Genomic DNA, 13,891 nt, shown 5'->3' on the forward strand with positions numbered 1-13,891 from the left:
TCTCCCTCTCTCTCTCTCTCTCCCTGCCGCTCTCTCTTTCTCTCTAAAGCCCCAGAGCCTGGACTTCATTAGGTCCGAATGCCCCCCCCCCCTCCCTGGATGTAACAGAGGCGACATAATTCACTTTGCCAGGTTTTACAGTGTGGGGTTGGGGGGGTGAGTGGGGGGTCAAGTGAAATGTGTTCCCCAGCTGTGCGGACCCCCCACTCACCCCTGACACCAGAGAGAGAGAGAGAGAGAGAGAGGGGTTCTATATTCATCAGTAAAAAAAATTACAAAAATTAAGGGCAAAAGACAGCCAAAAACACAAAAAGAGAAAAGTGAGAAAGAGGAGGAAAAGAAGAGGAAAGGGACATAATACATTGAGAGAAATCATACAAAACAAAAAAAATAGGGAGAGGGGAAGAGAGAGGAAGAGAGAGAGAAAGAGAGCGAAAGATTGCAATACAGTGGTTAAGTGATTGAAGGAAAGAAATAAAAATAGAAAAAGTGAGAGAGAGAATTCAGAAGAGAAAGAGAATGATGTGAGAAGAAAGGGAGAAGAAATAATGTGATAGAGAGATAGAGCGAGAGACATGCTAAGAAAATGATAGAGATAAAGAGACCCAGTGAGATAGTATAAGAGAGCGAGAGACAGAGAGAGAACTAAAAGAGAGGAAGAGCAGGAGAAAGGCTAAATGGCTGTAAGAGAAAGAAAGAGACAGTAAATGAGAACAAAATGAGAAATATTGAAAAAGAGAATGAAGGAGAGGAAAAGGAAAAGAGCGGGAAATAGAAAAAAGAGAGGTAGATATATACAAAATAAAAGTATGAGAAAAGAGACAGCGAGAAAAAACGAGAGAGAAAAAGAGAAGACAGCAGGACGAAGATAGTGAGACAGTGAGAAAACAAGAGAGAGAGAACGAGAGAGAGAGAGAGAGAGAGAGACTTGAACACTGATAGCGTCTAAAAGAGTCAATGTGTTCAATACACTCAACCTGTCTGCACTTTCCTCCCTCCATCACCACTAATCCAGTTTACATCAGATCCCAGTTACACCACACACACACACACTCACACACACACACACACACCACACATACACTCACACACACAGGCTGATGTTACCCCTGTATACAGAGACTTAAAGTGAGCAGCACCCACTCCACCTGCACCCCACCCTCGGCTCATCAGCACCTCCAAAAGAGTGTGAACACACACCTCCACCACACACACACACACACCTCCACCACACACACACACCTCCACCACACACACACACACACATATGCCAGTCTCGACACCAGTGCACCTTGCTGTTCATCTGTTCCTCTCCTGATTCCCAGTTAAATAAAGGCTGTATTTTCACACCTGGATATATAAACATAAATATATAAATAGAATATACAATTCTCAAACTCTCAAAAAATAATAATAAACATGTTCTATAACAGAAACTGCACTCATGTTATTTAACTTATATAATAAGTTTATTTAATATCAGTAAGTGTCCTAAAACACGCTGCACTGACTAAGACTTTCACTTTTATACACATTTATAACTACAGAACATATATCTGCAACAGCCATATATTTTTATTTATATACTATTTAATTAGGGATGAATAGATAAATAGAAGACTTATTAGTGAAACATGTAGACATGTCTAAACCCAAATCAATCACTGTCATCAAAACCAGATCTGACAGCAGTTATTGATTAGCTTTCATTATTATTCAAATGATTAGAGTGATTATTGATCAATGGTGTTAGTGGCAAAGTAATAAAGAATGATGTAAACACTAAAGAAACACATTAAAGTAAACTACTAACACTAGTATGTGCAATGTATTATTCCTGTCCTGTTCAATAATAATAATAATAACAATAACAATAATAATAATAATAATAATAATAATAATAATAATAATAATGTTTTTTGCATACAAGTCGCCTACGTGCGAACTAATGTAAATACTAATCAAATTATGCTGTATAAAAAAAGCGCGCTGTTCACAATTAAAACCAAACTATAATATATGCAGTGAAACAAATAAATAAAACCAACCCAAACAAAGCGATTTTAACGCTGATTGCGCTCGTAAATAATTGATATAAATTAATTAACATACATGATTTTACGGACTCTCCTCCCCAGACTGAGTGGATAATAATATTAATATTTAGATATTATTACCAACCGGGCATTGCTCCCATGGTGCACCGCTCAGTTCACTGAGATTGTGTTGAGAAGAAGTGCAGAAAAATAAAAAGCGAAACTCATATGTTCGCAAATTATCACTGTCATAGAAAGAAATCTTTAAAATTTTAATTTTGGATACATTTTCACTTTTAGATTTTAAAAGGAGGTGAATCTAACAGGTCTAGTTCTTTATTTTACATTATAAAATATTTGTATTACATTTTATGATGAATTGACTTATAGAAATGCAATAAACTTGACTTAATGACTTAAGGACGGGTTAAATCTTTTTATTTATATAAGGTTTAGATCTTCATATGCGTTGCAAATTAGTTTTGAACTGTTTGTGCTTATTCTTTTTGGAAGCATTTCAGTCTTTAAGAGTTAAATAACAAAAGTCAACCAAACCGAGAAAATCCGGAAGCTTCTTTTTGTTCTATTTAAAAACTATAGTCTGTGTTTGTTATTTTTTATGCGCGGTTTAATGCTATGTACCTGCAAATAAAACTCCAAAACTCCAACTTTTACATAAGAAAGAAAATCTTAAAATCTTAAGATCAACTCTTAACTAAATGGAGGTATGTGTATAAATATTGTATACTTCAAATTCTGATACTTTATGAAGAAAAACTGAGAGTTTCGCATTATGTCAAAAAGTAAGCAAAAATGCAAAAATTACGCTTTTTGGTCTGTGAGGGTTTTTTGCCTATAGAAGGTGTTCACGGAACTAAAATTAAATAACTCTTTAGCTCCTGTCAATAAAAAATGTATAAATTGTTCAAAATCACACGAAACATAAAATAAATATTCATATTTAAAAATATGCTGACAACCCTAAATCAAAGCCTAAAAAATGAGCACTGTTTGTCCTTTTAAGATTTTTTATTATTATTGTTAGCAGCTTTGTATAGGGGAGTTTTGCGTGGGGAGGGGGTCAGCTGTTCTCCGCCGAGATATTTCAATCAGATCTGCTTGAATGTTTGATCTAACGCGGGGATATAGAGGGGGATGTGCGAAAAATATATTTCAATTAGTATAACAGATATAAAAATTCGTCAATAGCAAATTTGCTCTTAAAAAATGTGTGATGGTTAGTGCGCCTTCGGTGTCAACAATAATGTCGCTCTTACATGGGGTTAAAAGCACGCGAGTGTGGCAAACAACCCACTCGCGTCGTTTGATTGCAAGGATTTAATAAAAAGATAAAATACAGTACGGGTTTTATTATTTTTTTATATCCAAAGTTTTAGGTCTGATCTGCTATAAAAAGTAATTTGCAAATGTTCAAACTTTCCATAATAACTTTTTTTTTTGTTTTTCTAAGGCTCCTAAGCAGCAAATGCAATATCAAAATGAATTAAGAACCCTTTATTAAATTGTTATAATCGTAATGAAACCGATTCCTTAACATGTGTCTATTGCTAAACGATATTATCATGTTTGCTTCTATGCAACAGAAATATATACATCTCAGTTCATTAGATTAATATATTTTGACGCGTGAATACGAATTAATCGCTAAAATAAATTAAAATTGATTGTGTTATGTTATGTATTTATTTATTTATTTAGCGCATCCAGTGCTGGTGCTCTTTCACTCGCGCGCGCCCTTGGAGAGAGCTTAAGTTTCAGCGCGAGTTCATAAAACGCGACAAAATTAATAATTTCGTATAATTATATTACATTAGTAATAGCGCGAATATAAAGAACGTGCACACTTTTAGCCTTTTATCTTATTAACGAGACATAGTCATAGTTTTGGTCCAGCGCGAGGCTCCTAGAAGGTCGCAGACTTTATTAAAAAAAAAGGTTAAAAACTACTCTTCAGTGCATGCAAAAATGAATGCATGCAAAACACATTTTCTGCAGATTAAAAAAGAGACGCTTTGCAAAGTGCGACCCATCATGCCTGTAAAAGTCGTGTTTTTTAACTCGTTAAAGAGAACCACGAGGAGCGAACGCACCAATACGCGGTTAATGCAGCGCGCGGAAGGGCTGCTGCAAAAGTAACCAGTAACCAGTTTGTTTCTGGCTGTCTCTGATGATGTCTCGTGGCGGCTGAAACATGCAATGCTGTTATTCTTTTGCAATGGTTGCTACAATTATTGCATTTTGCGCTTTGCATCTGCCACGCTCCGATGCACCCGCCTCTGTCACTTAAACTGACCCTACTAAGACAAAACCACGACATTATCGCGTGCAGCGGAGAGTGTTGCACAAGAGGCCTTGTAACTCTTTTTATACATTTTCTGCACAATCTGTGTTAGTGTTCAGATTCATCATCATTGTCACCTGAGTTTTGATTACTGTTCGCCTACCTCTGCTGTTTTCGTGCACGCGCGTAATTTTCGCAGAGAAAGTGCTCGCGAAGCATAATCTAAGGTAGTAGTCGCGTGGGGGTTTATTTTGCAACGTGCTTGCACACGCGCGCTTGCCTACAAACGTGCATCTACAACCTTGAGCATGCAATATTTACTTATATACAACTGTATACTATATATTATTAAGAAAAAACCGACTCATTTACCACATATTCCCCACCTGCATACCCGTCACTATAAAGATATATCTCCTACATGTGACATATACCCTATAAACCACTACTATACATGTATAGCCTATAAAACCTGAACCTGGCATTCTGTAGATATCCACCAGACCTACCTACCACTGTGCATGCACCCTATAAACCACCTTTACTTTTTCTGTAAAGCAGCTTTGCAACATAATTTTTAAAAAGCGATATATGAACAAATTTGTCCCAATATACACCCTGTACTTGTCATATACACCCTACATAGCCTTAACCTTACACATAATTTAATTAAATTCGGTTCAAATATTTTATCATCATATTTACTGTAAAGTAAAAGTTTCATTGCACAATGAAATTCTATCTTTAATTCTTTAATAATTATTTAATATATTAAATTTATGTCAAATATACCATATAAACCTCTGACCTGCCAAATACACCTTATATACCTTTTACACATCAACCTATAATCAAATATACTTTATAAACCTCCAGTCTATTAAATATACTCTATTACTGTCCAACCTGCAGCTGCAAACTATCGAATATACCCTATAAGCCACCTGCCACATATACGCTATATGTAACCCGCCTACCTGTTATATGCACCTTATACACCTCCAACCTATCAAGTGTATACTGTATAAACCAAAACCAGCCACCTATACAAAACACTATCCTACTACCATATGTTCCACCACTTAAATAGTGTAGGTTCTACATATATGCACATGATGCACGAGCGATCACGAGCTCTATGATAGTAGATCCAGTGTGTTCTGATGTTATTCATAGAACCATTTTAACAGGTTCTGAGCACATGCTTTATTAGACCCATATGCAAGTTCCACGTTCCCCCTTCACGGATGGAAGAACCAGGCTGGAGTACCACGAGTACCACTCAAGATGCTACTCTAGAAGAACCTCTTGTGCAAAAGTGTTCCCGATTGTTGATTGCATATTGATCATGCTTTTCTAAAACACCTGCACTCTAATTAGAGAGCACGCGGCGGTGTGCGTTACCTCTGTGCCGCCGTGTTGGCGTCCAGGATGCCCGCGCTCTGCATCCACGAGCGCACGGGCGTCATCCCGCTGGCCAGCGGTTCTTCCTTCATGGTGAGCGCCCCCCGCGGGAGCCCGTCCTGGAGGGAGAACATGCGCGCGCCTTCCCGCTCGCCTCGGTTCCCGCGGTGCGTTCCCGCGTCGCGTTGCTTTGAGTTGCGTTGCTTTGGCGTGCGGGGAAAGAGTTCGTTCGTGCGTGCGTGCGTTGGTGCGTGCGTGCGTCCGTGCGCGCGCGTGCAGAGCGTAATCCTCCCTCACGCGCTCTCGGACACTAAAAGACAAAGTCCGGCAAAGGCAAGAAAGAAACAAACAAACCGACAAACAAACAAACAAACGAACAACAAAGGCGTGAGATTAGCGGCTTCGGTTCTTCAGTTCCTCTGGTGCGACAAAAAAAGCGCGCTAAAAAGTGCACGAATAGGGGGTGTAATTATCCAGAGCCGTGCGCGTGCACCGTTGGGGGGCGTGATGTGCGTGAGTGCGCGTGCAGGGGGGATATCCCAGTGGGTCTCTTCTTCTTCTTGGGGTTAGAGTCCAAAAAAAGTGTCCAAAAAATAAAGGAGATTAACCGGGGGTTTCCGGTTAAGAGCGGCGCGCGCTGAGAAGGAGCATAATCATTATCTTCATCTCAAAGGAGGAAGAGGAGGAGGAGGAGAAAACAACAAACAAACAAACAAACAACAAACAACACCGGGATCAGCGCGAGGCGGGAGCTGGAGCGCACGCGGGATCGCGGGACGAAAGAAAGAGAGAGGGATGAAACGGAGCGCGCGCTTCAAAAAAAGGAGAGCAATGAAGTGATTACCGACCGAGAGGGAGGGATGGATGGATGGAGCAGGGGGGGCCGGCTCGCGCTCCCCGGTGGAACGAGGGATTGGGTGAAGAGAGAGAGAGAGAGAGAGAGAGAGAGAGAGAGAGAGAGAGAGAGAGCGTCCCAGCGCCGCTGCAAGGACCGGCCAGGGAAAAGGGGGCGTGGCTTTTGCCCATATTAGGAGAAGCTCATTTGAATGTGTTAGCCGCCTCTCTTCTCTGATTGGCTGAGCGCGTCTCCTGCAGGCGCTCTGAGAGAGTGGATGGAAGTGGAGTTTCAACAGGCTGCTTTATACTGGTGATCAATACTGACTGATCGATTAGCTTCCTGATCGATTAGCTTGCTGACTGATCGATTACCATAGTTTTCTGACTAATATGCGTTATGATCAATTATATCTCTATCACATTATGAGCAGGCGTTGATTAATTAAACACAATGTAATAATATATAAATCATGATCAATTTCACTGTGATTGAGTACACTGGATACATTATGATCGATTATAGCTGATACTAGATATGATCTGCTGTGATCGATAGTGGAAAAAAAAACTTTATATATTAAGATTGATTATGGAGAATGTCTGATTTGTGATGTTGCAAATTAATGTTAATGATTGATAAGGTTATGATCAGTCATGTGAGTTGTGATCAATACTTTGTAACCTCTGGATGATTGATGGTTACTGATAATATCACTATTATGAGTGATTATGACTAGTGTACATCTTATATTAAGATTATGATACTGTATATACCTGTGTATATTGATAATGTACGTATATATCATATATAACAACATATACAATTAACATATATTATAATATGTTATAATGTTATATAATACATTAAATGCTATACATTAGAGTTTAATTATGGCTATTACATTATGTATACCACCGTCTATATATATGATTGATTATAACTAATGTCATCCATACATTAAGATTTATTATGCTTAAAACGTCATATTTTTAGAACAATTCATACATATTATGATCGATTATGGCTAATATTATCGAGACATTATGATTGATCATAGATAAGGTAATTTATGAATTTTGATTCATTATTTATTTACTGTATTTTTAATATATCGTGTATATTTGGTACACATTATAAATGATTGTGTTTGGTTGTATCAATACATTATAATCAATTATTCATAATTCCATCTACATATTATAATAACTTGCCTGTAATGTAATACATACATAATAGGATCAGGATCGATTAGGGCTGCTATGACATATACACAAAATTAAATTATAGCTGAAAGAAGTTGCTGACAATATATAAACGTGTATATAAACTTATTTGGGTTATGCAGTTGTTTGCTGTAGAAATTAATTAATTAAAAAATAATTCATTCATACAATCAGATAATAATACTATGCATTAGTATAACTTATATATTTCAAAAATATATAGGAAACAATAATAATTTCATTAAAATAAAGTAATAAAGTACATTATATAAACTTAATTACACTATAAGTGCAGTAAACAACTATAATAATAATATTTGCTTTATTGTTCTCAACCCTCATTAAGCTGAAATCGATTGTTTATGGATTTATTTGATTATGTTTCTGTATAAAAGCCTCTTAATCGCGCACGTTAATCAGAATTCCTCCACAAGCGCGAGACTTAAATATTCATCAGAGAGAGAAACAGAGGAAGGGGGGATGAAGGGGGTCCCCCGGGTATACAGAGACCCCCAACCCCCCAAATTAACCCTTACCCAATAGATACGCGGGGATATGAGGGGCTCTGGTAGCGTTTATAATAATAATAATAATAATAATAATAATAATAATAATAATAATAATAATAATTTATCAGAATCATTACTCTGCTCGAGCTGTTCAAGTGTGATACTGACACCCCCGGTACGAGCAACAAGGAACACACACACACACACACAGATTGTATGTACCAAAGTGTTTAATAAGAAGACGTACCTTCCTATATCACCAAAAACACTGGACCTGACACGATGCAGAACACTCCCCCCCTTTACCCAGCAGTAAATATCTAGAACCCATTGCTGTTCTATCAGGTTCTATCAGGTTCTGTATATATGTTTCTTTAACCCTGTGAGGAGGAGTGGAGTTCAGGCTGGATCTGCTGTGGTCGCGCGCGCTGCGTAAAGGCGCGGTGGGAGAGCGCAGCGCGCGGATACTGCGCAAAGGTCAACATACATATATATATATATATATATATATATATATATATATATATATATATATATATATATATATATATATATATATATATATATATATATAGATACATATACACACATATATACACATATTCAAACATATCAACACACAAACACAGACTTATTATTATTATTATTATTATTATTATTATTATTATTATTATTATTATTATTATTATTATTATTATTATTATTTATTATAATGTTTATTCCATTAATCCCAATTTCACCGGCCCTCGAACTGAACCCTGAGGGATGTATCACTTTAAACATTTACCAAATAATTCATCATGGATTCTGCAGTAGGACTTAACACCAAATAAAAAAATATATGGGTTCAATGTGTTAATTGAATTATTGAATTAAACAAAAAAAAATGTTTTCCTGAAGCATCCTGAAACAAATACACTCTAATGGTATTTTAAGATCCATTTAAGCACATTTAAGATCATGTGCTGTAGAAAAACGTATGAAGATTATTTTATGTATATGTTATGTGAGGACGTATAGGTTACATATAATAAAGGATATAGAAAAGTAAAAAAAAAAGATTAATATATTTATATAGATATATTTATGTGGGGGAAAAGAATTGAAAAAGCTGACACCTGCTCATTTATTGATTATTTAGAAATTAGAACAATAGCAGAGCATTGCTGTGAGGATTTGATTGCATTCAGCTACACGAGCAGTTCAATACTGGGCACTTTATACCCCTCTATATTTGGATTTGGAACATTTGGACATTGGTGTATCTATGTGGTTCTAAACTGAATTTAAGCACAGACTTTAAAAAAGTCCATTAGATTTGTACCAGGTTTTGAGTTTGTAATGGAGATGTATCTGTAGATAAACTATAGGCATATGAAAATAATTAAATAAATATATAAATGCATTTAAAAATGGCAAAAAATATATTTTCTTTACTTCAGCCTACTGTAATTATTTGAAATGTAGTATTACATGAACACATTAATAAATACATGTGTTTTGTATGTGGCCTCTCCAGTACCTGTCCAGGTGAACAGTTCCAGGCCAGATCACCGAAGAACACCGCGCTTTACACCGCGCTGCCCTTTACAGTGCTGCCACCTAGCGCGGCCTCTTACTAATCTAATAATACACACAGATTGTAATCTATAACAATAAGATTAAATAATCTCAAATAATTCTAACAAGAGATGGTTTTATTATTTTTATGCTGTGTATAATATTAATAATACGTAATACATCATTTGTAAAAAAAATATGTAAATTTTAGTTAAAGTTGAAGTCTATTGACTGATCAAATATACATAGTATAATTGTGAGCAAAGTCAGTCAGACTGGGGGTTTGATGTAAAATTGCAGTCAAAGTAAATAGACCCAGGTGTAACATAACTACAGCACACCTACAGCTCTGGAAAAAATGAAGAGATCACTTCAGTTTCTGAATCAGTTTCTCTGATTTTACTATTTATAGGTTTATGTTTGAGTAAAATGAACATTGTTGTTTTATTCTATAAACTACAGACAACATTTCTCCCAAATTCCAAATAAAAATATTGTCATTTAGAGCATTTATTTACAGAAAATGAGAAATGGCTGAAATAACAAAAAAGATGCAGAGCTTTCAGACCTCAAATAATACAAAGAAAACAACAAGTTCATATTCATAAAGTTTTAAGAGTTCAGAAATAATCAATATTTGGTGGAATAACTCTGGTTTTTAATCACTGTTTTCATGCATCTTGGCATCATGTTCTCCTCCACCAGTCTTACACACTGCTTTTAGAGATTTAGAAACCAGTAGACAGACAGAAAATCTAAAATCCAGAGAAGGATTCAAGGATGAATGCAGATCATTGTTTAAATACTACTGATCATCTGACAATTATATTACACAGAGTGTAATTATCCCTGTTTACTTAGATGATGTGTGGCAAAATCTTGAAGAAAATCACTGTAATTTGCATGAAAGTGTAATTTAATAACAATTCCTAGAAACCTGCTACTACCGATATATTTTATTTGTGTATGAAATCATTGCTTATTGTGTATCGAGAAAATGTCCTTAAATAAAAATGAAACATTCTCTTTCATTTTGAAATTAAGAATAATGCATAATGAGAAACTAATGACTGTTTGCACAATTTGAAAATTTTCTAAGATCTATAAAATGCAGACTACTGTTAAAACAGCAGATGGGATAAATAAACTAAAACAGTAAACAATTAATATATATATTTCTTGTATTTCTTTCCTTTTTATTAAACTTCTGTTCATAGTTTTAAAATAAATTCCAATATTTATAGTAAACTCTGTAGTATGTGGTCCATTACTATGAGCTAAACAATTTTGTCTCGTCAATAATCTTCCCTTAATGTTACTGAAGTACTGATAATTAAAACACTGAAATTAAAGCACCGAATCATTTACTAAACAGGTAAGAACTCTTTATTAAACATCAACCATGATTATTATTATTATCAACAAATATAATTCCTGTATATAAAGAAGGATCACCCACACACAGATCAGTGAAGTTCTATTTTAAAGCAAAAGGCGACATCTAGTGTTCAAAACAGAGAACTGCACCATCAGTAAAAAAAACAGTGTAAAACTAAATCAGAGAAATTAACATGCAGCAGAAAACAACAACCATCACCATCAGAGTTCAGAGCTCCATGGCTGCCAGTCTTACAGCTCATCTTTCGGTTGCTTTACACAGGCCTTTATTCCATTCAGGCAACCGCGGAAGTACCCTGAGAAAAACACACACACAGAACAGAACAGGGTAAGCCTGGTTTTAGGGACGTAGACGGTCTGCTTCAGATAGTCCTATTCTATTGGCAGTACGTTTAGCAGTTTCATTTTCTGACTGTATCAAGCTACATTCGATATGACTTGACTCAAATTCAATTATCGAGTTTTTTATTTCAACCTTTCGCAAACAGAATTTCAAGAAAGTTGATTTTTTTTGCTCTTGATTTTCAGATTTGTCTATTTTTGTATCTTGTAACACAAATCTGATAGTATAATCCAACTTACAAAATGCAAAAACTGAAAAATCCGAACATAGAGAAAATATTAAAAATGAAAAAAATAAAAATAAAATTGGAAAAATGGATAAAAACACACTTCTTGTACAGTGCACTACATAAAAAATAAATAAATATCAAGTTTTTACATATAATTTTCTATTTTCTATGTGCGTTTAGTTATATTACCTCTGAATGTGTATGTTTTATATAAAGGTTTAAATATGTTCAAAATACAGGGGTTTTATGTGAGTGTTCTACCTGTTTTGTGTCCATTTTTGATTCCTTCTGAACATCCGTCAATCGCACAGTGGGCTGAGCCTAAAATAGATAGATAGATAGATAGATAGATAGATAGATAGATAGATAGATAGATAGATAGATAGATAGATAGATAGATAGATAGATAGATAGATAGATAGATAGATAGATAGATAGATAGATAGATAGATAGATAGAGGGATAAAAACGGGATAATGGGATAAAATGGGATAAAAACGGCCATATCTGTATAATTTGGGAGCATGCTCATGGCAAGCTGGCATGACCCCGCCCACATATCCCACAGTTCAGTGCAGCAAACTTTAGCTTGTATAGTTAAATCTGTGAGCTTGTTGAACTTACGTCGGACATGCTGGTCCCCCCTCAGGCTGTAAGCTAAATCAGAAAAGAGAAATGCAGAGAGATGAGTGTCTACAGATGTGATCAAAAGTTTTAGTACACTCGTTACCCACCTTATTCTGACACACCCACTATCAAATATTCATTTCTTACGCATTTGTGTTAGAATATCCATCCGGTCAGTTCATGTTAAATGGTTTATGGTTTACACATATTGTATTTAAAGTAAATGCGAAATAAAAGTATCTACATTCATTACTCTGTAGGGAGAAGTATAGATACTAGAGTTTAATAAAATACTTCTGTAGAAGTTGAAGAAGTATCAACTCAAGCTTTTTACTCTTTAAGTAAAAGTGTTTTTAAAAAGTACTGGTTTCAAAACGATTTAAAGTATAAAAGTAAAAGTAATATAAGGGGAAAAAATAAAGGCATTAAGAACAAAAGCTTAGGCCACGCCCACAGTCCTATAGTGTACCCCCCCCCCCCCCCCTAAAACACAGTTTTCTAAAAGCCATAATGACTATAATGTTAAAATATTAAAATGTTAATGTTGATAATATAATTTAGGATTTTGCACTAGGCTGTTCCCTAGTTTTTCAGCTGCATATATGTTTTTATTAAAAATGAATGTATTTACATACAAAACAATGCAAATACATTAAAAAGGCTTAGTTGGGATGTCAATAAATGGTGTCAGGGTCCTGGAATGCTCATTACTGCAGCATCTAATACTGTTTATTTATTCTAAAAACAGAGTGGTCTGAACCAAACAATATACTCAAAAAGCAGAATTTCACACAGCGATTTACAGTATTTACATTTACCTGCTTTAAAAGTACTCTTCCACATGCTCTGTGTAATTACACATTCTCACCAGAGAGGGCTCCAAATCCACACAAATCCACAAAACTTACAGACTGTCACTTTTAATTAATTCTGCTCCAGCAAAAAGAAAACTAACAGTTTAAAGAAAAATAATATTAAAGTCATACTGCATTAAAGTGCTGTGTGATGATGTTCGCAGAACTCCCATTTTTGACAGTATTATAAAGATGTACCACACTGATGCATAAAGTCCATTCAAGCAGTGATATTTTCTAACATGCAGCGCAAAATACAAAACAAAAGACAGAATAATAATAAGAAAAAAGGATTAAAAGAATACTTCCTGACTAAAGCAGTACAGGTAAGTAAAAGAGAAACTTACTGGAGTTTTCGTAGAGGAGATCATATCCCAGTTTAATGCACGGAACCACAATTTTCACTGTCTTGGACAGAGCACAATCTAAGACAGATACCAAAAAATGTTAATATTTATTTTCACTATAATACAGTTTCTCTGTTCTTAGAATTGAGTTACAACAGTGTAATGTTTTCGTTTTCACTGTTTAATTGCTTAATTTATGCGTTATTTAAGCAAATAACTTT

General features: G+C 35.3%; 1 protein-coding gene across 3 annotated transcripts in view; it reads right to left on the bottom strand.

Moving 5' to 3' along the window:
* LOC103022853 (transcription factor COE3) overlaps positions 1 to 6,633 on the bottom strand; it is a 152,906-nt gene extending 146,273 nt beyond the window's left edge. The window contains exon 1 of one of the 3 annotated variants that reach the window (XM_022676402.2): positions 5,743 to 6,633. In XM_022676402.2, coding sequence (XP_022532123.2) covers positions 5,743 to 5,876 — 134 coding nt within the window. In that variant the 5' untranslated portion in view covers positions 5,877 to 6,633. The remainder of the gene's footprint in view (positions 1 to 5,742) is intronic. The other 2 variants (XM_022676400.2, XM_022676406.2) reach the window with 2 other exon arrangements.
* Positions 6,634 to 13,891: the final 7,258 nt, after the last annotated feature.

Source organism: Astyanax mexicanus, chromosome 19 (assembly GCF_023375975.1).
Source record: "Astyanax mexicanus isolate ESR-SI-001 chromosome 19, AstMex3_surface, whole genome shotgun sequence".
NCBI classification, from domain to species: Eukaryota; Metazoa; Chordata; class Actinopteri; order Characiformes; family Acestrorhamphidae; genus Astyanax; species Astyanax mexicanus.